At 46.7% G+C, this 25,706-nt stretch overlaps 1 protein-coding gene across 1 annotated transcript in view; it reads right to left on the bottom strand.

Annotated features, from left to right (window-relative positions):
* The window catches only part of NGEF (neuronal guanine nucleotide exchange factor), a 35,985-nt gene extending 14,991 nt beyond the window's left edge, over window positions 1–20,994 (bottom strand). The window contains exons 1-5 of the mRNA XM_032193742.1: window positions 20,533–20,994; window positions 19,130–19,250; window positions 9,487–9,660; window positions 9,264–9,364; window positions 4,532–4,806 (exon numbers count right to left, since the gene is read on the bottom strand). Of these exons, the coding sequence (XP_032049633.1) occupies window positions 4,532–4,806; window positions 9,264–9,364; window positions 9,487–9,660; window positions 19,130–19,250; window positions 20,533–20,536 (675 nt within the window). The 5' untranslated portion in view covers window positions 20,537–20,994. The remainder of the gene's footprint in view (window positions 1–4,531; window positions 4,807–9,263; window positions 9,365–9,486; window positions 9,661–19,129; window positions 19,251–20,532) is intronic.
* Window positions 20,995–25,706: the final 4,712 nt, after the last annotated feature.

The following is a 25,706-nucleotide window of genomic DNA, read 5'->3' as shown; positions in this document are numbered from 1 at the left end:
CACTACAGCATGTGCAAAACAGAAGTTTCCCAAGTGACTCTGGAGATCCAGCTGGTCCCCTGCAGACTCCAAGTACCCCAACGCCTACTCGAAAGAGCCCAGACTGCTGTTTCCCAGTTGAATGGTACAAAAAAACTGCAAACAACTGAACTGTGATGTAAGGATGAGATCTCTGAGAGTGGCTGAACTCTGTGAGCTCTAAACAGACACTAGATAAAAGAGCAAGAACTTCTGGCTTCAGAGCTGCAGAAACATCTAGAAAAAAAGTGAACTCAATGTCAACTGATGTAATACTGTCTCCCTCAGCTTATAAACAGTCTGAAACTGTCTCTTGGAAACATGACCAAGAGTTTCCTGAGTCCTCTGGGTCATTAACTTCATGAAATCTACCACTTGCATAAGAGCTGTACTAATTGTTTTCATTGCTTGTATTTTGGCAGAGAGACTAAGAAAGGAAAGAAAAGTGAAGCAAAAGTAAAAAGGAAAAAGAAGATTAAAAAAGGAAAAAAAGTTAAGAGTCACCAAAGACATGAGTAAGTAACCCAAAGGCTAAATCCTGTCTGAGACAATATGATGTTTTATTGCATAGACTGAAAATATCTGTTCCCAGTAGGTCGGATCCTCCTGTAAACCACCAGTGAATCCAGGGGGATTCTGATCCAGCCTAGGAGGGATTTTCTTTTGAGCTGATGCCACGGGATTGGCGGTGACCAGCTCTCAGACCTGTTTGTCTTCACAGGGTACGTACGACATCCACCTGCCAAAAGTGCAGTAAGGACAGCACAAGAGCTCTCTGGAGGAGGGCAGCTCAGTTTTAGAGCAAATTTAGAGGTTCGAAAGCTAAGGCTTGCTCAAAGAAGGAAAGGAAATTAAATGTTTTCTGGACATTTTTGTGGAAATGGAAAGACTGCCTCCCTGTCGAACGTTTTTCCACAGAGGCCACATCACCGCTGCACGCACCGGATTCGAGTCCCTCTTTTGCTTAAGCAAAGGTTTTCACAGCAGGTGCCCTCTGATCCAGATTCACACTGTCATGCAGGTGCAGATTAGTCTGCCTACCTGCCAATTTTTCTAACACCAAAGTGACCAGGATCCAAATAATCCCTAGAGAAAGTTTATCGAAGCCTATGGTTTATCAAACCATCTCAGCAACAATGGTTCTGTTCAAGTTATGAGGATGCATTACTCATACTCAATGTTTTTTGTCATTGCTGTTGTTTTGTTAATCTGTCAGTTGTTTTGGCCAGCTCCACTCAGCCTGGAATCTCCTAACACACAGAAGGTGAGTCACGTGTAGCAAGTAGAAGAGGACAAAAAGAATAAACAATATAGTTAAGTCAAACGACAACAAACTGAAAGGTAGAGATATGGACTGGGAAGGAGGAGTAAACCGGAGCCTCTCCACAAAAGAAAAACTATGCCAATAATGGAATTTAAGGTTCGTGCTAAAAAGTTGCCCAGGTTAAATGCCGTTCCTTCTTACCTCTGGATCGCTACCTTTTCAAAGCCTAGTACCTCTGTGACAGAATTTGTTTTAGCCTACATTACATGTAATACATGGAGTGTTTTCTCTCCAGTCACTTGTTCCTCCTGCTACATGCGTGTTGCCTGTCACTTCCTTCACACTGACTCCATGTCAGCACTTCTTTTGGCTTGGTCTGCTTTCTTCATCACTAAATTTTCTATGCACTTATAAGAAAGTCCTTGACGATTCATGTTTTGCTGTGTTTGATGCTCAGCAGATGTCTGGATAATTAAGCTACCCTATGAATGATTTAGTCATTTCTGATAATTATTCGAGTAGCACATAATTTGTGTATTTCCCTGACCCCTGCGGTCTGTAACGTGTTCTTTGTTTTTTCTTTTGTTCTTCCTTTTTCTACATTTTTGCCTACATTTTTGTGACAGTTCCAGTTGTTGTTTTACATTTTGTTATTCTGACATTAGCTTTAAATTAAAAAAGCTGATGTGGCTGAAACTGTCGCTGTCTGAATTCTGTTTGAGTTCCCAGGGCTAACAGCCCATGCTACATTTTTTTTTTCTGAAATTGCTGAGAGGAGGTGGGTGTTTGTTTTTTGTTTTTCTTTTTTTTTTTGTTTTGTTTTTCTCCCTGAAACTCCATTTTCTGGGTCACTCATTCCAGTGGGGACTATAACAAATTGCCTTTCAGGAGACTTTTCAAACATCCATTGCTCTTCCAGTCAATTTTCTTGTTTTGATGCTTGAAAAACAAATGTCTTGGTTTTTATCTCGTGTTGATGACCTGCTTGGTTATTTTCCATTATCACCAATACTGAAGACCAGATTCCTCCTCTCGGCAGGTGTCACCTTTCTCAGTGTTGCCTCTTTCATTTTGCAGATTGCTGCAGGTGAACAACTTTATCTCTGACTGCTTAAGCCCTGCACCATCCCAGCTGTGGCAGTGTTGCCTTCCTCAGCTGTAAACACGGGTTTTTGCTTTGACTTTCTCTCCATTCATGCACTCACGTTCCTCCCTGTGGTCTGACTAATGCTCTTCTACCTTTTCCCGGTTGAAGAGCTGCAAGTACTTCTAGTCACTGTGTGTAACGCAGCTTTGAAAATAAAACAGGGCAGAAAGGTACAATTTTGCACTTAAGACATTTACTCCACATTTTCTGCTATCGTGTGCTTTAGGTGGATTCTTCCAATACTCCTTCAGGAAGCTGAACACTTTCCATTCACTGAAGCCGTCCTCTACAGCTGCCGTTCCCAATTCACGTTTGAGAACAGTTCTCTCAAATTCAGCTCTGCAGCGGCAACCACTGCTTGCTGAATTCAACATCATCTCTTTAATCGCCTCAGTGATTTCTCCAGCACTCCTCATTTTCTGTGCTTGACTCTCCTCACAAAGCAAATTCTCCACTCTATCTGTTCGATGTTCAGCCAATTTCACAGCTTTCTGGCTTTCGGCAGTTTTATAATCTCTCACTGTACTAATCCAGAACAAACAGGAAGGAAATTTTAGCTCCGATAAAGTAACGAGAGGGGAGAGCACAGCACTTCTTTAAGGCAGTGCTGTCCCGCCTCCATCTGCTTCATTTCTGTTGTTATTTAAGCCGAAGGAAGAAAATTCAGCACACGTAAGGCTGGGGTCTAGCAGATATTTTTCTGTAGAACACCTACAGGTAATGAACGTAACTCCAGAGAAATGGCAGCTTTTGAAATCTATAATGCAAACTTCTAAGCTGATGTTTCTCTGTAGGTGACTCCTCGTTTTGAAGCAGAAAAAGAAGAGCTTGTAGTTTTTCAGAGGCCAGATTGTGTTTGTAATGCTGGCAGTCAGAAGCACCGTGTTTTGCCAGGTAAACAGAACAAATCTGATATGGAAATAACAAGTGCAGAAGAACATGGAAAAGCAACAAACCATTTCAGTCACCTTCAGCTGTAACCCTGGCACACTAGCAGTCTGTGCTGTCAGCGTAAGCTACCCTGAACAAACACAGGTCTCTCCCACCGAGGCGGTAGCTGAAGCCCTGCCCCTCGTGCCCCCGAGATGTGAGACCAGCCCGTCCAGGGAAACAGCGAAGCTACAGCCTTGGCCAGGACCAGGGTGGGACGCGTACACACAAGCGATTCATAAATCTTGACTAGGCAAATACAAGTAAGCTCAGGGAGAACTGCTCACACCCTGAGATGTTCTTCAGCATTTTGAGTTCAATCACACGTGCCAGGGCAGAAGGGATACAAAGGTAGGGTGTCCTCACCACGAGCCATCCTGGCACAGACGGATTCACGGGGCCAAGCCTGTGAAGGTCCCTCACTCACATCACAACACACACCACCCTAAACAAGGTTTGTTCATCTCCGCTGCAGGCTACGGATCCGGTGCTCTGCACTGCCAAGGAGCACTCACGCTCCCCACGCTATCCAAAACAGCAACCAGTTGTAAACTGTTGTGTGACTGATGTTTTCACTAACTGTGGCAGCTACCCCCACCTACTCTGCTCCTGGTCGATGTAGCCCTGTACATTTACGGCGTAAGACTCTCAGGCAGAGATGATACTGCGCTGCGTGGCTAAAATGCAAAATTGCCTGTCAATATTTTTGACTGTTGTGCATACGACTCCAAGTAATGGCATTTTAAAATTAGGAAGCTTATCAATCTCCATCACTTCCCTTTCCTTTAATGCTATCATATTTAAAACAGATTACAGGTAACTCTTGAATTCTTCCAAGATTTTTGGTGGATTAATGTGCATTAGGGACCAAAAGCTTTACAGTTCTTGCAAGAACTCTTTCATTTTTAAATGGCTCCTAGCACAGATGCAGAAAAGGGAAAAGAATTTCTCTTTTGCTAAATAGATGTTCAGCAGCAACAGCATATAGGACAACACCCTGTAGCTTCAAAAAAGTGAGTGGTGCTGACCAGTGTGACATGGAAAAGTGTTTAGCAAAACAAGGCTTATCTGTGACTGCTATGAAGCCGCTTGTTTTTAAATCTTGGTAACCTGACTCTCACACTTTTAAGCAGCAACCCAGTTAAGAAACATTGCACCTTCCCCCATTTTACCTCCTGCAGCTTGATCTCATCTGGCTGGAGGATGCTAAGGACCCCGCTGCTCCGGATCTCCGGAAGATCCTGCCATAAGTTGAACCTGGAGTTGGAGTTCCTCAGCAAATTGATTTGTGGCGCAACTTTGTTCTCGGTCGTACTTGTAGGTTCTGTTTCAGACGGGGTTTCCTCACTGGGTGAACTCTCCTCTGGGTCTGTCTGTGAGTCCTGCAGTCGTCTGGTTTCGATCTCCTGGCGTGTAGATTTATCTCGATATTCCTGATACAGGAGCCCTAGGAGGCAATGTAACAAGTCTGAGAGGTTACAGTGAACAAAAGAGTAGCAGCGTATGGTGGGAACGGGTATTTGTTTGGCATTAGTTCACCTCAGGAAAGCCATGCATGGCGTTTCTGTTTCAAACAGGACTGGCAACCCTAAATGGAGACCATTTCTACATCTACAGTGTTGCTAACAATGATGTGTTAGCACAAAACACGTAGTAACAGTCAGATGAATCCATCTGGTTACTTGCCAGGCTTTTAAATGTTTCTTTAAGGCCTTCATATTCTCTGTAATATTATGATGTTACAAGCTGTATAAATTGAAACATGTGTGTTGAAAAGTAACACTGCATCCATTGAAACTACTTTAAAGGATCAATTTGATGGCTATGAAAATCCTTAAGGAGGAAATGCTGGGCTGCTGTGAAGGCATTACACAAGGGAATGGTGGGGACTGTTACTTGTTTGTTTTGGTATTGACTGTGTGGTTAGCATTGGACATATTGCTTAATTTCTTTCTCTTTTAATTCTCAGTTTCTGTGACAATTGGAGATATTAATTTAATGCTTCAAAGTTGCCTGAATGCCACAGCACCAGAGAAAAGGCTATGACTTTGCACGATCTTGCTGCACATCGCTCACACGAGGTGTCTTCCACGTTTCAGTTACTAACTTCAGCAGCAGATGAAATTGCACAGAATTTGCCCCTATTCCTGATTTCAGCTGACAGCACCAAACAGGTAGGAATCCTGAAGTTCCCTGGCCATCTATAGAAGGTCCTGCCTCTCTCCTAAGGCAGGCAATAAGTGCAGGAGGCACTTGTCCCATATCTCTTTCTAAGCCATCTGTAGGGCCCAGAATGTTAATTGTTTGAATATAAAATGTTATTTACAAGATACGAGAAGACAGGAGAGCAAGAGCCTAGTCTGAGTCAATCTCCTCACTTACCAAAGCTGATGAAATACATTTCAGATCATCTCCCTTGGTTTATACTTGAATCTTAGAAACGTAAAATGAAGAAAGATAAAAGTCCTTGATATTAAAAATTATAATATTAACCCCCCCCCCCCCCCCCAAAAAAAAAAAAAAAAAAAAAAAAAAAAGTAATTTATTTTGTCTGAATCATTAGGGATTAAAATCCATCTGGTCAATTGTAGTCATGAATCTGTATCTCAAAGCAGATTCCACGTGTAATAAGGTGAGAGACAACTGGGTCAGGAGTTTGTCTAGGGAGGGCAGAACTGTAGCTGTCACTGCCTAATAAATCTCTGGACCAGTTTTCACGAGGCTCTGCACCAGTCACTGCTAAAAACTCTTCTAGAAATATGCTGGGGGAAAAGTGCAGGCACAAGGACAGCAGAGCTGCAGTCTGTGAGTATATCCTGTTAGCTGTTCTCCCTGGAAAGGCGCTCAATGCTGGATTAAAATAGCAGTAAGGGTAGCTGTGCCTAGGAAACCATACAGTCTTCTGCTAGCTTCCTACACGATAACTGAAGAGAGGAGACTTCCCCTGAAGTTTTGCATCCTGCTGCTACTTATATAATTTCTCTCTGCGTCAACTAGGCTTATATGGCTTTCCTAAGCATTTCTGCCTGTTAATCAGCACCAGTGAGGGTGCTGAGCATGCGTCAGGCTGGAAAGGCTCCTTGAGGAATGGAGCGGGGAGCCTGCCGAATCGGAGCAGCTTTCAGCAGCGCTGCTCTGTAAGCTCAGCCAGTGCTCAAAGGCTCTGGTGCAGTAGGGCACTGGGTACCTGCTGGCCTACCGACCTGCACACCAGAGTAGGCCAGGCTGGGAAATAACACCCCGAAGCAGTATGGCCAGTGCGTGGCTCAAGGGAAAACATGCTGAGAAACTGGAGCACGATCTATCTATTTTATTCATACAGGAGATAATTACATTTGCAGGATCTGATCATTGCGCTGGTGGGTCTGTCCTGCAAGTCAGAGACAATTAAGGACATTTTGTATTTGTGTGAGGGTGATTTAGTCTCCCTTGTGCAGATCTGGAGAGCAGCCCTTTACAGAAGATCCTTGAGACATTTTCTTCCCTTGCTTTTAAGGAAACAATATCCAGACAATGAAACTTGATTTTGTTTCCAGGTTCCCCGTCTGACACATCAGAGAGACCTACACAGCCTTCAGCTGCAGGCGATGCAAGTGCAGACACGGGGAGACCTGACGGACTAAAGTTATCTGCCTGCCAGAACTCGTTTGGAAATGCCACCAAGATAACACATTTTAAGGAGGGAGCTGAGGAGAGACTGGCTGAAGGTCTTCCACAGACAGCAATATTAGGAAGAAACAGAAAGGTGGTATCAGCAGAAAGACAAAAGACAGGTTTAGGTAGAATAAGGGTAGGAGGAAACAGAGAGGGTTGTGCTAGCAAGGACGTAAGATTTCCTTGCAGTCTTGGTGTGAAAGGTACATCTGTATGTTGGCAAGGAGGTTATGACTGGGAAAGAAAAGGCTTAGCTGATTTTACCTGCAACATTTTCAGAGAGACCTGGAGAAACCAAGCAAAAGCCTGCTCTCAGTGGAGCAGGAGATGGTTATGGCACAGGACAGGTAGTATGACAGACGCAAGGTGAGGGAACAGGATCTCGACATGTTGAAAGGAGAGCGATAAATTTGGGAACCAACCGACTGAGTACGCAGAAAGAAGCTGAGAACAGTAGTTGAACACGACACTGAACATATGATAATTTAGTAAATGCCTATGTTTAGTAAGCGAGCAAGTATAGAATGTCAGAGACCAGTAAAAGCTCTGTCTGTTCCTTAACATCCCAGCCATCGCTGCTGTCAGCTGGTTAAAGGCTAGCCATGTGCTCAGAGCATGGGTTTGGTGCTGCCTGTTGACTTTAAGTGCTTAAGCTTATGAAACTGTTCTTCGTAAGGGATGTTTACATAGTTTCTAAGTATTATATTAGACTTTTCCTATCATGTTTATTCTATTTCATTTTGCTGTCAGTCTCCCTTCCTGGATCCCTTGCAAACTGGGAGGGGAATTCCAAAACTCGTTACTAACTGGGGAAAATGCTCGCCTTAGAGAGTGATCTTAAAGTAAACACTATTACACTGAAAGCTATGTAAAATCTCAGGAGGTCCAGAGACATTTTTTTCTGAAATTCTCTGCTCCAGTTTCAGGCAAAAAGTCCATTAGTGCCTCAAAGGCAGGAGGAAAGAAAGGGAGCGAGTGTGCTCCAGCCACTTAAAATGACCTCTTTCCTGAAGATTAGGGTAGCATCTCTGGCTGTCAAAACCCCGTCTCCTTCCATCAAGGCACAAAAGACCTGTTTGCAATTAAACAGACGCATGTAGTGCTATCACACAGCATCCTTCTGATATACAGCACAAAAATATATATATGAATATAGCAACTAGGTTGCTTTGAAGTCCTGCTGGCTTTAGTATTTTATCATGCCTCTTAGCAGCACAGTCTCAGTAAAATGAGGACATGCTGGCACGTTTGCCTTGGGAGATTAGTACCTATGCAGCCAAAAGAAAGTAACACGTCTGGCAACATGCAGCCAGATCGGTCAGCTCTCTTCCACAAAGTCCAGCACTCATCTGCCTTGCCTAGGGACAGGGCCCTGTCCCTGTCCCAGCGGCACTCCAAGAATCAGCCTTGCCACCATGACCTGACAGCAAACTGCAGCTGCTTTCCTCTCCCAGTGACAGCTCAAGAAGCCTCCTCTCTCCCCCGGGGGGATGAGAATTGCTGCTCGTAAGAATATCTATCGGATTTTGCCAGGCGAAGCGCTACGTCCCCGCTCTCTACATTCAAGGATCTTGCGCTATCATTTCCAGAAATTAAACTGAACCCTTTAAAAAGACAGCTTCTACCTTCCTAACACAAAAACTGCTTTGGGATGGGGCTAATTTTGCTGTTGCCCAAATCTCTCTGGGGAATGTCACAGCTCCGATGTGGGAAACCAAGAACCGAGCAGTGAAGGTCCTCTCCACATACCACAGAAAGGAGTCTGGTTGCACACCACAAAAATACCACAACAGAGAAAGCACAGCAATCCTCTCCTCCACAGCCTGCCCAGATAACCTCAACTCTGCCTCTGCAAAGCGACCCCAAGAAACTCAGCTTGGAAACCCGATGTGCTCCTCGGCAGCAGCGCGTGCCCATGGCCAACACCTCCCTCAGCACGGCCCCTGCAGGGCTGCCAGCCCCGTGATTGCCTCCTGCACCTTTCCAGGCACTCAAAACCAGCTCCTAGCAGCAGGTCCGGCCGCAGCCTCGCTGACTTGAGCACTCCAGAAAGCCCTCCTGGCTGAGGAGCAGACCCAAAGCTCGGCACCACAGCGTGGCTGCGGCCAGCCCGGGGCTCGCCTCGCCCTCACCGGGGCCGCTCCGCTCCTCGCTGGGCTTCGTGCCCGGCTGGGGTTGGGGTTTTTGTGTTTTGTTTTGTTTTGTTTTTTTTTTTTTGGGGGGGGGAGAGGCCGCTCGACGGCTCCTTACCGATGTGCTCGATCAGGTTCCTCCACGAGTCGGCCGTCATGGGGTGGGCGGGCGGCGGCACCTGGGCGGCGGCGGCGGGGCTCTCCTCAGCGGGGGGCTCCCTGTGGGACGCGGGGCAGCCTCAGGCGGGGCGCTCGGAGGGAAGGGGGGGGCAGGAGGGGGAAGGCGGCCCCTCCGCGCCCCCCGCCGTGCCCTGGCTCCCCGCCTCCCTCCCCTCGCTCACCTGCCGGAGTCGTCCTGGTCGAGGGCGCAGGCGGCGCTGAGCGCCGCGGCCAGCAGCTCCATGGCCGGCGGCGGCAGGCGGCTGCCGAGAGGCTCCGGCTCCGGCTCCAGCGGCGGCGCGGGGCTGGGGGAGCCCGGGCGGTTGCCACGGTAACGGGGGTAGGAAGGCAGCAGCCTGCGCGGCGCCGAGAGAGGGGAGCTGCGGCCGCCCCCGGGGCGCCCCCGCAGCCCCCCGGCGGCCTGGCAGCGCCCGAGCCCCCCCGCAGCCTCTCCCCTGACCCCCGCGGAGAGCCCTCGGAGCCTCTCCTCACAGCCCCCCCCCAAGCGTTCCCCGGGGCTCTTCGCCCCCAGATCCCCTCGGAGCCCCCCGAAATCCCCTCAGAACCCCCCCCCCTCCCGGAGGCTCCCTCTCCAAAATCCCCTCAGCCCCCCCCGCCCCGTTCTCCCCCCAGCCTCCCCTCGGAGCCCCCCGTCGGGCTTCCCCAAGCCCCTCCAGAGCTCTCCCCCAGCCCCTCGCGGCCGCTCTCCGCCTTCCCAAATCCTTCCCGAGCCTCGCAGAGCTCCCTCAGCCTTCCCCGGGTCCCTGCCGAGACCCCTCAGGGCTCCCCGAGCCCCCCGCGGAGCCCGTCGGGTTCCCGGCACCCGGCTCCCTCAGAGCCCCCCGGAGCCCCTCAGAGCTCCCGCCCGACCCCCGCAGCCCCCCGCGTACCTCAGAGCCCCCCCCCCCCCGCCTCGGACCCTCCTGGAGCCTCCAAAACGCTTTCGAAGCCCCCCCCAGCCCCCCCAGAGCTCCCGCACTGCCCCTCAGAGCCGCCCGCAGCCCCCTGTGCCCAGCCCGCAGAGACCTCCCCGGCCCCGGCCCCCAGCTCCGCTCCCGCGCAGGTCCCTCCTCCGCCGGGAGGCTGCCTGCCTCCTCCCCGAGGGCCCCCCCAAAAGGCGACAGTCCCTGCCCCAAAGACCCCCCACGTTCGCAGGCACCCCGACCTCCATCCCCCCCTCCCCGCTCTCCTGCAGGGAGGCTCCTTCCTCAGAAGCAGGGGAGCCCCTTCTCCATCCCTCCCTCACTCCCCGGCAGGCACCCCCCCACACACCCCACAGACCCCACAGACCCCACAGATCCCCCTGCCCCAGCCCTTCTCCTCCAAGGGCGACCACCCCACACCTGAGGGGGCCCTGCCTGGCACTGACCTCTCTCTCCCCCTCCGCCTATGTGCGCCTGGCGGCGGCTTCGAGGGAGAAGAGGGGGTGGGCGAGGGGGGCTTTCCTGAACTGCTTCCAGAGCTGGTGCATATGGTGCATTTCTTCTCCGGGAATGAAACCCCGAGATGGAGGAAGGAATGTAACTCAGAAACTCAGCCTAATCCCTCCTGCCAGTGCTGCTCCCCTGGTTACCCCCCAGGATTGACCATTATCCTCCTCGCGTCTTCCCGCAGGGTTCTGCACCCGTTCGGTCATTTCCCCCGTCTCCCTCTCCTTAGCGTCGCTACTTCCATGAGGATGTATTTTCTCGTTTAGGCAGTAAGTATCTCAGTACTCAATGATCTATCTCTGTCTTCGTTCAGGTAATTGTTTTTCTGCCTCAGGGATAAATCCTCTTGAGCTCCACGGTGCGGTTACACCCGCAGATCGGTTCGTGTGCTCATGGGCATGTTGGGTGCAGCTCTTCCCTGCACGTTAGTAACCCCCAGCAAAAAAACGTCATCTGCACCACACTGCGATCGAGGAGTTAACAGTCAGAAAATGCTCGGCTATTCCTCACATTCACTTTCTCCCCGTTGCATAAATAAACACGCTTTATTCTGTACGTACTAATGTAATTTATGCAACAACATAAAATCCCTGCGTCAGTCTGTATATGTAAAATGGCTTTGCTTTTATCGTTTTTATATTGCATTTGCTAAATGATATATCAGGATAGCTTCTAACCAGCACATGACTATACATTCAGAAAAACTCCCTCGGCTTACATGAACTAGATCTCGACCTAGCACACTAGAAGAGCTCAGTCCCTAAGTTGTTTAGAGGCAGAAGGGGAGAGAAAAAGAAATGTCTGTGAGGGAACTGAGGGTTGAGATTAGGCTCTCAGTCCAGCCCTGGACTGGGAGGTCGGAAGAACCAGATCACTGATGGGAAAATGTGGGGTCTTGTCAGCGTGAGGATGGGCGCTGGAGCCTGCTTTGCCACTTACAGAGGAGGAGGACAGACAGGGGGAGGTGTGTGGTGATTGTCAGCAGGTAGATGGTCAGTATGGCACGAAAATGGGTTATCAGCCAGTAAATACCAGGGCTGGGCAGCATGGAGAGGCAGATGACTGAGGAGGCAGCCAAAACCTCGTTGAAGGGATAAGTGAGCAGAGACTGTCTGAAACTCTGGGTAATGATTGACGTTTTGGTGGCTTGCTGACAGGGAATGTTGTCAGGGGTTTTAGTAAGTGGGTGGGATGCTAAAAAGCTTCTTTCTTTGAAGAGGGGAGGAAGGGCATTAATGGTACTGAGCACCTTTGTTATTTTGAATGTTGGAAATGCAGAGATGCTGTTTGCTAAAGAGGACCAAGAGCGTTGAGTTCTCCCGAATATGCAAAGAGAATTCAGTGCATAAGCTCTTACTGTCACTGCTAGAATGAATACATATCTAAATATAACTTTAGGGTGTATCTACAAAAAAAAAAAAAAAAAAAAAAAAAAGTTTCAGAAATATGCATTAAGAGGCTAACAACTTCTAACCCCTCACACAGCTTCACTCTCAACAGTTAAGTCTATTACAAATTGGAATGTCTTTTTAGAAAAAGCATCTGGGTCATGGTTTGAAAAACATTCAAAAATAGAAAGCATCTTCTCAGGATCCCATAACTGTTAAGTAACTTGATCCTGCCCGTCTTTCTTTTTTCTTCAAATTTTCCAAAACAATTTCACCTCTGGTCTAGATGAAAACCTGGAAAATGTCGCTAAAAGTAATAATGATAATAAAAATGTTGGAAGCTATGGGGAGGTGAGAATACCAGCTGAGAGTGAAATGCCCCCTGTGGCCATGGGAAGACACAGCTTGTATTTTTGTATCTCGGAAATCTGTTCCGCTGTGTAGCAATGACTAATAGACTACTTTTCCTTCCTTTAGAACTTTTATTTCTTAATTGTAATGTGGTCTTTCAAAAATCTTGCTATTTCTTTCTCTCCAGGCTCATAGCACAGCCTCATACTTCACGCTGATGTACAGAGACCATCCATAAAGTGAACAAGTGCCTGAGAAATACTTTTTCTCCCAAGTGAGGTGATAGAGTGCTCCCAGAGCTCTGGGACTGGAGTGAAAAAAAAAATAATAATAAAAAATTACTTAGCAAGAAGGAGATATTTTTGTCCTTCAAACATTACTGAGATTTTCTAAAGCTTGCTTTTCTGTTTGGGGACAAAACAGCAAGCTTTCCAAATTTGTCATGAAAAATGAAGAAAAGCAAACAAGTGATTCCCTCACAGAGGTCTGGAGGCTGGTATGTTCATCCTAGGGGTGGGAGATCCAAGTCGGAGTCACTGCTGTGTCGCTCCTTCACATGCCACTTGCTACTGCCTGTCCAGGGCAGATCAGTCTCTGCTCCTGGAGCTGCTCTGCTCTCTCTGCTCCCTGGGACAGGTGCTTGAACCTGACCAAACCTTCCAGGGGAATCCCCTAGTTGCCAGACACCACTTTAAGTCAGTTAATAATGGACTATTACTGCTAAGTAGAATAGCTCCAGCTTAGCTGCCTCCTTCTCCCTCTCTTCTTCCACAATTGCCAGTGCAACTTAGGCTGATCTACCTGCTCAATGCCACTCTTCACTTGACTCCCTGAGGCAGATTTCTGCCTCCACTTTTAAGCCAGAGCTCATGCTCCTCTCATTCTTGGTGAGCTGGTTTGGTCACCTAAACCGGTGGAAGGTTGTTATTTTTTTTCTTAGAACTAGCTTTGTGTGTGACCACTGAATTGTCTCACTACAGGGTCAGCTCAAGGCAAGTGCCAACACAGCGGAGGTGGCAGATGTGCAGATGCACGTCACGACTGTGGCTGTGCCACCTTGGATCATCTTAAGCTGCTTGTGAAACTGCCGGCTTAGGCAGAAGTCCCTTCTCCACCTGATCTTAAACATCCAGGTAGGTGTTAGGAAGAGGTTTTCTTGTCTTTCTCATTGTATCAACAACTATTTTGTTCTGTAACCTAAAAAGCTTTCCCCTGTATCATCAAAATCATTAAAATCTCATGATTATTTTGGCTTTCTGACAAAAATCCTTGTATTTCATACTAAAATGTCCTGAATGGTTGTAGGGGAAGAGAAAGAATCTGACCGTTTGAACAACAGACATTAAAGCAAATAGCTAAAAACCCTACCTCAGCACCACACGAGTGGTGCTGCATGTGCTGTGCTCTTGTTGGTGACAGAAGTATTGCAACACCATGACAAACTACAGCCTAGTTTTCTCTCAGGAATTCTTAAGTTCCCAAAGCACGCAGGCACTGGAAATTATCCTTATGGCCTCTTAACGACGGTCATGCTCTGGTGACGTGGAGAATGACCACGGTTCAGTTCCCAGTGGGTGAAAGAGAGTGGCTTTGAACTTGCATACATTCTGCAAGGGAAGAGGAGGGATTGTGGGGTTGCAGACCACTTCCAGCTTTGCTGTAGTGCTGCTGGAAAAGATTTTAAATACTGGCTGACCTCGTCCATGGCTGCATTAAAAATGTGAAAATTGGTATGAGTTTGTAATTAGTTTATTTATATAATTACCTCACTTAAGTTATGCTTGGGGGATGAATTTCCAATCTTGGCCTGTACATTCATGTTCCAGTTATTCTGAAAAATGATTAACCATTTCAATTAAATTTTCTTATGTCCATCTAAATTCAATAGCAATCCTTAGGATATAGGTATGCAAAGAGCTTGTTTTCAAACTATGTTGAAATGCATATTTTTAATGTTCTATTAATGCTGTTTTCAGAAATTAGACCTCCTCTTTCAGAAACTAAAAAGAGAAGATGCAGGCCAGCGGATCTTATTCATGAAAAATTCCCCAAACCCTTCTAGTCAGTGGGAGTTTCACACCAAGAAAGGCCACAAGATGAGGTAAGAAGCCCTGTTTTAATCTGAGCAAACCAAATTTACAGGGAAGTGTGAAGTTAGTAATACATTTGAATAATGTTATACCTAGTCAAGTATATTTTCATACTTCAGGTTCATTCAGGTTCTTTCTGCTCACGTGTGTTTTTTTTAGTAGTGTTTTTGACAACGGGTGTCTCAATGTAATTTTAATTCCTGTTTTTTTGACATTTTACTGGGAGATAAGTGGAACTCCTCATCCCTAGTATTTTTAGATCGTAAAGGCCAAAGGCACATCTGTTCTCCTGAACCTCCTTTTCACCAAAAAAAGTGTTTTCACCAAAATACCTTAATTAAATCCATTGGGACTGGCAGTCTTACTGATAACTAAAAATGTTCAGAACTTCCTATTATGGGATCTTTACATTTAGGTGCTTCTAATGTTTTGATGCTCCTTATCAATAGGACTACTTACTTGTTGACGGTCTGTCATAGACCACTTATATTTTATTTTTTAAAAAGGCTCATCGATTTCTTAGGCTTAGGAAAATGTTGTTGGATGCTTATTAAAAGAAAACCAGAAACCTGTTGTTCTATCTTTGGAGAAGCTTTGGTTTCTGTTGAAATATGGGTTGAAATTTGGGGGTTGCCAGGCTTCATCTTTGCCTGACCTGTGAAAATCCATGGAAATTGTAGGCCATTTTGCACTCTGTGCAATACACAAAAAAACGGAGACTTAGATTTTAGCATCTAAAATCCCCTGAGCTGCTGTCCATGGGGAAAACATATGCTCTGTCCAGACATGAGAAACATATTTCTAATACTTCAGCTGTAGAAATGACCTGGTACAGTGGTAGGCACTGTGAATAAAGGCCATTTCTGCTGTATCCTCAGTGATCCTCACACTGGGTCCAGGCAGCACAATGAGGAAACCAGTTGACGGAAAGGCAGAGGGAGGAGGACCCAAGCATGCAGAGAGAGGAGCCTACTTCTGCACCAGGAGAGTGCTATGAAGAGAGGAATTGCCCACAGCTGGGTGCTTCAGGAGGGGGGATGAGAGACTACGACTGTGTGAGGGGCCCCATTGGCAGCAAAGGGAAGAGGTGACTGTCAGAAATACATTTCATAAGCAGAAGGTAACTCCTCGAGTATGGTATAAGACCTCTTGCAACACAGGTCCCAGCCTCTCTAGAGGCTTTCTGGTTAAATCAGTCTATATAAGCAGTGCCCTCTGCTGCCCAGGACAAATAGTGCTGTGCTGTGGGAAGCTAACCCAAATTTACACAAGCGTCTTTCAGTGCTACTCTATTTTACATAGACAGTGTTTCTTTCTGATATATGTGTTTGCGTGAATTCAATCACAATAGACTCCCTCTCTCTGCTGAAGGTGACTGCTTGTATTCACAATCATAGTGCTTCTCTTCTATTAGCTCAGATCAAACATAATCCACTGATTTTAGATGATCCTGATTTCTCTGCATTGGAGGTTTCATAACCAGCCTAAAGAAGCAGATTGCTCTGCACTGTTAAATCAGTGACCTTGCAGTGAGCTTTGCAACATGAAATTTCACATTGAGTTTCTTCTCTAGTGTATCTACTGGCCCATGATGAATATGTATCATGTCTAGCATCTGACCCTCCATCTGACACTGGGAAATGGTAGGTGAATAATATAACCCTGCTGCTAAAATGTCTGTGTTGTATTAGAAATGAAGTGAAGTCAGCATCCTGATAGCTGATAATATAGGGCAGATCACGACTGGTGGATCTCCGTTCTCGGGTTTGAAATGAATGATTGGCTGGTCTCTGTGGGAGCTGCTTTCAGCTGAGGCTGACAGTTGTGGATGGACACCCTGGATGGATGTTTTTCTGTGATCTCAATCTGCACAATTGTTGCTGCTACGAAGCTGGAAGGACTGATCACAGTAGGAACGAGCAGCTTTTGTTGAATTTAGTTCCTTCCAGTCCTTTGGCTTTGGTTGTGCTGAAGAACGGAAGTTGTGCTAGAAGCTCAGCACTGAAATGTGCAGAGCAAGTCAGCCGAGTAGTTGGGAAGTGGCTCATTGTGCTCGAGGTTTGGGTGTTTGTGCTATGTGGAGGGAGCCACACAGCACAAACACACAAATCACCCAAATCACAAACACCCAAAAACACCAGGATCTTGTGGAGAACTCTAGAGCGTTTAGGGGGAGCTGGGGGCTGCACAGGAGAAAGGTCATGGGAAAAAAGTCATCTGAGAACAGGTAGGCATAAAAGTGCTTTTAAGAAGTGTCTTGTGGAGGGTGCATGGCAGATTTTGGAGCACCAGCAACGTTTGAGGCCAGCTTGAAAAACTGCAAGCTTTGTTTTTCAGTGTCTAAGATCAACGAGCTGTTCTGCTATTCTCACAGCTTGGAATGACACCTAGACTCAAGTCACTGGTGGGTTTGAAGGAGTCTGTAGTGCTCCTCCTTATTCAGTGTTAAAGTCCATATCCCATCTGAGCTCAGTTCTGAGAAATATTCCCTTTCCTGTGCCAGTGACTACGTTCTCCAGTTGTGTTCACTTCTTGTCCTAAATTATGTAGCAAGGGTGCATGTGAAGTGACGTCCCTGTCTGTGAACACATTTATGCCAGACCTGCTGGCTGCCTTCACGCTAGGAGAAGGGATTGTGCCTGCCCAGCCCTCCATTCATCCAGTTGCTGTAGAGACGCTGCTGAATGTGAAGAGATTTGGCAGCGATGCCCCACCTGCCCTCGTCCCTGCAGTGATTTGCTGCTGAGAACCCCAGGTTCTGCTCAGAGGTGCCCATACTCTCCTTTCTGCAAACTCTCTTCTGCTTTCAGAAGAACTCTCTGCTGAGAGGTACTTGTTGTGGTTCTGGGAGTGATTAAATGCATTTCTTGAGATCAGTGATAATATTTTGGATGTCTTACCTGCACAATGGACTGCTTTCCCCTGTAGAAGGGGGAGGACAGCAGTTATTGCAAATAATGGCAAGATCCTTAGGATCCTGCAGGCTTTTCACAATGCAAATTTCTAGTGGCTCTCTTACAAATTACAGCTGATCTTTCAGAGAAAGGGGAAGAAGGACAGGGGCTCAGTTTGAGCTGGAACTCTGGTTTCATTCTCTGTCGAATTTCTCTGCTCAGCTGCACGAGGCGATGCCACTCAGCAGTGCTGCCTGCTTTTAGCAGACACGACTTAGAACTCGTACTGACCTGTCAAGCTCTGCGCACAGCAGCCTCTTTGATAAAGACTGACTCCCAGCGCAGGCTCATTGTTTCCAGCTCCAGGGAGAACCAGGATGTGTGTGTTTCAGAGCTGCCTAAGTTGCAGTGTCAGGATGTCAGAGGCTGACAGCGATGATTATGCCGCGAGGAGAGGAAGACAGATGGCTGTGACATCTCAGCAGACTGTAACTGTCTAGTTTCATATGCTCAGTTTAATGCCAAAGGGCAATCAATTTCAGCCAGGGCAATTAATTTATTTAAATCCAACTTGTCAGTTCGGCTAATTCCTTCACTGGAGTCCTCTTTGTGCGTTACACCAACACAGCTGGGGTCAGCCCCTAGGACCACGCGGTGCGGTGTAATGCCCACACCCTTAGAGGGCAAGTGTTCAGTGCTTTCAGTTTGGTTTTCTGTTGTACGGGTAGGGACCACCTCACAGTTATACACACAAGAGATAAGGAACTGGAGAGGGATTTGGGGAGAATACATGACTGAGGTATTAGAAAATGTAAGGCTAGGTAGCTGCTTATCTTTCTGCCTTGCTGCAGTGGGCAAGAGAGCAGGAGTGTGGGTAAACTTCTTGTCTGTGTGCAGAGCAGCCTGCCCTGCAACACACAGCACTTCTAAGACAGGGCAGATGAGATTTTCACTTTGGATGCAAATCCTGCACCCATCTGTTGGTTGTGTTTGGACCTGCCTGTCGTTTGCTTTCAGCATGGAGTCCATCAGGCTCCCCTGGCCCTGCACTATGTTGGTGATGGGATCGGGGCCTTTTGCTGAACCTCAGTCACTGAGGGGTTTAGGCCTCACTGAAGACCTCCTTTGGCCACCAGTTCTTGAAAGTAAACAGCAAACACAATATCAAAATGCTTTAGAAAACAACTTTGTATCTACTTCTGCAGATACAAAAACCTGTTTTCTGCATGGGGTTGTGTAACAAGCTTCAGGAGAGCCCTCTGGGAATGCTGCAAATGGGGTCATCCTTACATTGGGATGTTCTGTAAGGAAATGCTTGCAGGCTCTTGTTATTTTCTCAACAAGCTTCTTAAGGTAGCCTGTCCTCTTTGCTCTGGGTTATCCTACATCACGTTCCCCTTTTTGCAACCTTCCCTGCTGTCTACTTGTTCTCCCTCACTTCTCCATCTTTTTCTCCAAGTGCGTGCTGCTAAGATACGTTTTACCACAAACCCAGCGCTATATGATATAAATCACCAAGACTGAGAACTGTGCTACAAGTCAGGGTGAGCAGGCATGGATTAGTAGCTACAGCTTAGTCCAGCTGTTCTTCAAAACCAAGCACTTTTGCTCTGACACCACTCCGTGTTCTTCTGCGGAAGCACAGTGAATACCCTACGTGTGCGCTCCTTACCTTTGGATCAACAGTTCTTCTAAAGATGTCTTATCAGGGGCTGCTGGAGATGGTGATCCCTTATGAGACAAAACATCCAGATTCAGGGGCTCTTTGACAGGCTCATTGTTTCGGAGTGACCCTGTGACATGAGAGAAAGTCAAGAGGGTGTTAAAATCAATGCGTTTATGAGGGCTGTCTTCACTGGTACTGACTGTGGAGGTTTGGTTCCACCAAAGGCAATGGGAAGACCACAGACACAAAGAGCTACATTTTAGTGTGGATTTTCGAGCAAGATTTAAGTATCATTAGCTTGCATACTGCATGATTGCATGGCACTGCCACAGCTGCAAACACAAGCAAGAAGAGGGGAAGGTAGATGTACTCCACCAGTTCTCCTGTTTGCAAGTTGCTCTTGAACTCGGGCCCCCACAGCAGTGGTTTTTGGTGCAATTTAAGGAGGAAAGGTTTAGCTGTGTGTGCCAGTACATGCTAATATTTGTTTCCCGAGTCAGGTCTTCATTACTGCTCTGCTTTCAGGCACACAGTAGAAGTTTAGTTTACTGGATAAATCAAGGCTAGATTTGGGTGAGACAGGAGCTTTACTTTTAATTGCTTCTCCACTTTCCCTCAGATGAACCTCCAGTCCTTTCACAGGGAGCCAATGTTGTGTTAAGTCCATGGCTTACTACTGCAGTACTTGGCAGGAGGGGATGCATCTCACTTTTCAAATGAAACCTCCTGTTGTTTGAGGCCTGCTGATAAATGGCCTTGTTGGTTTTTATTAGAAATATTTTGGTCTAAGTCATAATTCTGTTTGCATTTCAAACTGGTGACAGCACAGTCAGGTCAACACTAAATGAAGCTGGTTTCTGACACACCCTTTGAATCAGTGCTATGGATTTTCAGATTGAAGGGGTGAAATCCAGACCTTTTAAACTCCCTAAAAAAGTGCCAAGGGCTTACGAAATGCTAGCTCGAGTTATTCTCTTTGCCTTTTGAATAGTTTAAGCATTCAAGCCTCCTGTCAGAGGAGATTGCTTAAAAAAACATAGACTCTTTTTCTAATTAAAGGAAAGCATCTATTATACTTCACAGCTCCTAGGCTATAAGCCAAAGCTAGGCTGGTGCAAAGGGAGCCTATATAAAAGCCTTTCTCTCTGCTGGATTTATATGCTTTAAAATTATTATATATATATATTTTTTGTGTGCTCTCATTTCTTGAGTCTTTATTTCTCCCCTTTGGTATCCTACCCTGTATTTTCCCCTGCACCTTTCCCTGTCTTCCTTTCTTCTTTCCTTCCCCTCTCCTCCCCTCCCCTCAAATCCTAGGCAAAAAGAGAACAGGTTAACATCTGAGATTGAGTCAAACTCTTGGATAGCTGCTGTTCAAATGGGTTTGAAGTCAAGATAAAAGAGCTCACCCATCCCTTGTTTCCATGCACGTCAGCAAATGCTGTCAGAAGAAGCTCCTGCTACAAATGAGGCTGGTGTAAAAGCCCCCGCTGTCCAGTTTCTGGGAGAGGGGATGGAGTCAGTGGAGCAGAGGGAGAAGGCTGCTTACACAATACTAGCTGAATTCAAAAGCTGGACTTGCTACAGGCATAGTGGAGAAAGAGCTATTGCTCAGAGCCCAGGTCCTGGCGTGTGGACTGGAGAAAAGAACCGTTCCCAGTGTGTCCTGCTGAACAGCTGCAGATATGGAAGAAAAAGCCCTGTTTGGAACAGATCCGTTTTCACACCGAGAGGGAGTGTGCGGGAGAGAAGCGCAGGTCAGCTGCTGTGGATGCTCTAGTGAGCTGCTAAGAGAGAAGCCTTTCTTCTAGCTTGTCCTTCCTCAATGACACTGGCTAGACAGAAGGGATGTCCTTCTGGCTGTTGTCCCAGTGCCGGGACGCTGCAGATGCACAAAGAAGCTGCGTCCTTCTGTGCTGGTCCTGCTGCAGGGGCACCTGCTGCTAGGAGGGAAGAGGGCCTCCTCAGCAGCCGCTGGGTGCCGTGATGCCCGGCGGTCAGGAGGGAGGGCAGGTCTCCTCTCTGCTGCCCTTGCAGCAGCGCTCTGGGAAAGCAGGGAGAGGACGGCTCTGCTCTGGTCCTGCTGCTGCACTGGCAGGGCGGAGGGCAGGTCTGCTCTGGCATCAGCAAGGCGCCGTTTATCCACAAACCTCATCGACAACAGTAGCAGAATATTAAACAGGAGCTCTTTGCTTTGCTGCTGTCTGCTTGGAAACTTGGAGAAGGGAGGGAACTTTCCTTCTGTCCATGCCACAAGGCTGAATGGGCCTTTATTCTGCTGAAATAGCATGGCTCCCTTGGCCAGGCAGGCAGGAGACACCTATTTTCTTGGGGACATTTCCCAGGCCTCTTTTATTTTGGGGTGGAGGATGTCTGTTGTTTTCTTAGAGAACTGGGTTTGCTTTCAGGAGCTGACGTGGTGTGCTTTATTACTACTGCATAACAAAGTAATAGCCTTTGGTGGCTTGCATAGCTCTCAGACGTCAGGAATATTGTTATGTCATTTTGACTCATGCAGCTAGCCAAAGTTCAGAGTCCAGTGGGTTGTTTATTAGATTATAATCTGAAGATAGAATAAGGTATCTTCACTGCACCCCCTTTTATTTACAAGGAGTGTTATAAAATTCAGTTTCTCTGAACACCTAGGAGATCAAGCAGAGTGCATTTTCTGTGTTCTCAGCTCCAGGTCTTGCTCATCTACCATTTGAATTAAAACCACTCTCAGTTTTTTCTTGCAGCCTGGTTTCCAACGCTTCGGAGCATGTTGAGATAGCTCCTTTCCTGGCTCTCTCTGCAGCTTCTCCTGTCTTTCTCTTGTTTCTTTCACAGACAGCTGCTCAGACAGTGTGCCAGCTCAGTGAAAGTCTAGCCTTGCAGTCATGCTCTGTACTCTTCGTACTCAGAGAAAGCCTTTTAGCCAACTTCTTCAACTTATACTCAAGCCACGCCTCAGTGCATGCATGCTCTGGGTAGTATTTCTGTTATTTCAGCCTCCTGGCTCAAAGGGAGCTCAAGTGTTGCTGAGAGCTGTTTTCAGTGTGCGATGGCATCAGTTTTCACAGAAGTCTTGCTCCCCTCTTTGCAATTTCCACAGGCTTGGCCCCTACGTGTAGTGCTTTGCCTTTGCTGGCTATTTCCTCCATATGCCACTCAGCGTGCCATACACTTACTTGCACAGATTCCACTTTTTCAATATATCCTTTCTGTATTCTGATGGAGTTCCTACTCTTTTGACAGCTTCTTTCCCTGTTTGAATTATTGCTCCCTGAGAGAGCAGGGGAATGGCAGAGCAGAGTTGCAGATTTGTTTAGATTCTCCACCATGAAGCTTGTTTAACCACCCAAGTGTTTTGCATTTCCAGGCTGAGCAAAGCAGGTTGGCACAGAGGGATGCTAACATGCCAGTCAGGGATGCTCTATAGTGTGCTGACCACTGGGTCTGCTCTCTGTTTTCCCTGTCCCTTTCCTAACCTCCCTGGTTCCTACAGCTCTGATCTCACTGCAGAAGGAAGTGTGATGTTTTTTGGGGTACTCACCTGCAGCATGCCCCCCACGCATTGCCTCTCTCGTAGTCTTTCTCTTCGATCTGCTCGGCAGCCTCATGGACCGATAGTACCTGGAATTTCTTTGAATGGCAATGTAATGTGTGTGCGAGTTCCCCTCGTGGGTGGCTGGGTTAGCACCTTCTGACTCTTCCTCACCGTCAGAGACCGAAGCCAGCTCTGTCAGCACCTGCTGGGAAGCAGCCGGCTGGTGCCCACCAGCAGAGAGCCTGCTGGAGGCTTCTCCCCCGAGCCCATCCATGGCTCCCAGAGCTCGTCTCTATAGCAACCGAGAGGATGGATCAGCAGCAGAGCAGCCGAAGACAGGTAACGTCCATAGCTCCATCAGCTTTACCTCAGTTAGAGCTGGAGACCAAAAAACAGGACAAATCAGGAAAAGAGAGGAAAAAGTTCTAGTTAGGCCAGAGGTTGCAGTGCTGCATCTATTTAGGGTAACGGGGACTTCCCTGGATTTTTTTTTCTGAGATCATTGTGAGGAAGGAGACCATCCCACACCTTACAAGCCTTATTCTAAAGTCCTGAACTTTGCTTTTACATGTTCATCCTGTCATGACACATTCAGAAGTCAGTGGAAAAATGATTGTATTTGTTCCACTGATGACCACACCTTTTGGCCTCTTGGGAGCAGCAGATCACTAGTCCGTTTAGAGTGGGTTCTGGTAATGGCCATGTTCTTGGTTCTGAGGGTGAAAATGTTTTGGAATACAAAGTAAAACCTGAAGAGATAGCTCTGTTAAACTGTGTGCTCTGTGTGTACCACTTCACTGTAACAGAAGCAGGAATGCCTTTTACAGGGCTAGGTGGCTTCCTAACGCTTATTAATACTCACTCCTGCAGTATGGTTATGTGAGGAAACATCTTTAACCACTGTGAAGGCAGAAGAGAAAAGATAAGGCAGCAACAGAGAGCATGCAGATGTTATTTTATTTCCCAAAGCTGCCCTCATATGCCAGCGTTCCCCCTCAGTGACATGTGGACGTCCACACAGGGGTCCTGCTGCACACTGTTGCTGCATGGCCTCTGCCAGCACTCTCAGGCATTTCTAGGAGACAGACCTCTACAGCAGCAACACTGCAGGTGGACCTTCCCAAGAGTGGGTAAAATAGGAGCTGATTAATTAAGCATTCGTTGCTGGCTGTGTCTCGTTGACTTTTTACAGCTACTGAAGCCTTTCTAAGTACATACATGATTTTGTGAGGGTTGGGGCTAACATAAATAGTAGAAAGAGATGCTGTATAGGAAATGTGAATATAAGATTTGCAGTTCACTGAGAGAAGGGCATAAACTTGTGTTATAGATTAACAATTTTTGTTTCAATAAGTTCTATCAAAGGTTTATAACATCACAAAATAGCCAACGTACAAGGTACTCCAGAAGGTATCTTCTATACCATCTCAGCTTTTGTTTTGGCTCTTCTGCAATCTCCGTGAACCCATGTATGCCACACTCTTTTTTCTTTCTTGCCCCCGGGGCTGCTCCAAGTGGTAAATTGGGATATAATCTGCAAATCCTCTGCTTTCCATAATTATGGAGGGCCCCATGTTTTATCCTTACAAAGGACAGGCCACAATCTGAACTCATGCACTGGGCCTGAGCTGTTCTGTTTCCTGGCTCCACAGATGAGAAAGTCTGCTTTTTCCTTTCACAACCTGAACCACAGCATGCAGCTCTTAGCTGCTAAATTTGGGTTGTAATTTCAATTCAAAGCCCCAGTTTCAAAGACTTTGGAACAGTTTGGAGCTGGTGGTTGCTCTGGGACTGTTTCCAGTGTTACTGGAAGCGTATGAAGGGCCTGTTTGTTGGTTGTGGTGTTAAGTTTGGTTTGTAAATTACTCTGAGGTACAGAGATTCACTAAGTCTGTTTCTGTTGCTGTGGCTCAGTAGAACAGCAAAAAAAAAAAAAAAAAAACAGCTGCTGTTGGGGACAGCTTGAAAAGAAAGAAGAGGCTATTTCTTTTCCCTTGCCTTTCTGACTGTGCTTCTTCCTGTCCCAAAACTGGCGCCTCAAAGGCCCGATCCTTGCAACTGTAATGGAAACATTTCAGTTAACTGGACCACAACTAATACTGCACACGGAATCTCTCCTAACCCTAAATGGTAACAACCACATATTTTTCATTCACTTTTCTTCCATCACCTGCCCAAGGACATGGATCTGTAACAACCTCCTCTATATCAAAGTTATCAAAGTTCCCATATGATCAAAGGGCATGGAGAGAGTGCTTCTGCCAGAGAAGGACCTTTCTGTGGGACTCAGTGAAACTCCCTCAGCTGGGCTGCCCAAAGAGATTAGTAGCACCATCCAACCAGCATAGTTATCTCTGTCAGAATACTTTTTTTTTTTTTTTTTGGCTATCAGAGGAATGAAGAGGGCCTGTCCTGAACAGCTGGCTTACTGTCAGGCTTCCAAACAGTCCCTCATGAACAAGATGTGAACAGAAGTGAACGTGGCAGTGGAGGAGGGAAAGACTTCCTTGATTTCTAGGAGGGGCAGAGGTGAGGGGAGATATGTTTATTGCCGTGGCTGTACAGAATGTGTATAGTTTTACTTTCTTTAATTAAGAGTTCAAGAAGAGAATGTATTTATGAAGGCAATTTTTCCAATTACAAAATTGATACTCTAAGAAATTATTTAGAAGTCATTTACTGATATGTCAGTCAAAAAGTCCTGGCTTGCAATTGCTTTAGGAGTGAGGCATGAGTTTCAAGGATATAATCAAATGTAGTATTATATTATTCTGGTATCTGTCAAGCTATTCAGTGGCAGAGAACGAATGATTCAAGCAGGTGTGGACTACAACCATCCCTGTCTGAATGCTTGTAGTTAATTTTTGAAGAAGGAATTTGCCTCTGATAGTCACAGGTAGCTGAGTGTCAGGTCTTGCAACAGGAATAACCCATCCCGAGTACATGAGAGCACGTCTAGCTGCAGTGTCACCACCTACCTGGTTTTTCTTTGCAAGCAAACTTTCTGCCCATAGTTCAAGAAGACCAAAGTAGCAGTCTGTAGAGAAAAAGGAT

The sequence above is a fragment of the Aythya fuligula genome, chromosome 9 (assembly GCF_009819795.1).
Source record: "Aythya fuligula isolate bAytFul2 chromosome 9, bAytFul2.pri, whole genome shotgun sequence".
Classification (NCBI taxonomy): Eukaryota; Metazoa; Chordata; class Aves; order Anseriformes; family Anatidae; genus Aythya; species Aythya fuligula.
The sequence above is the reverse complement of the archived record's forward strand: the minus strand, read 5'-3'. Positions and strand labels throughout refer to the sequence as shown.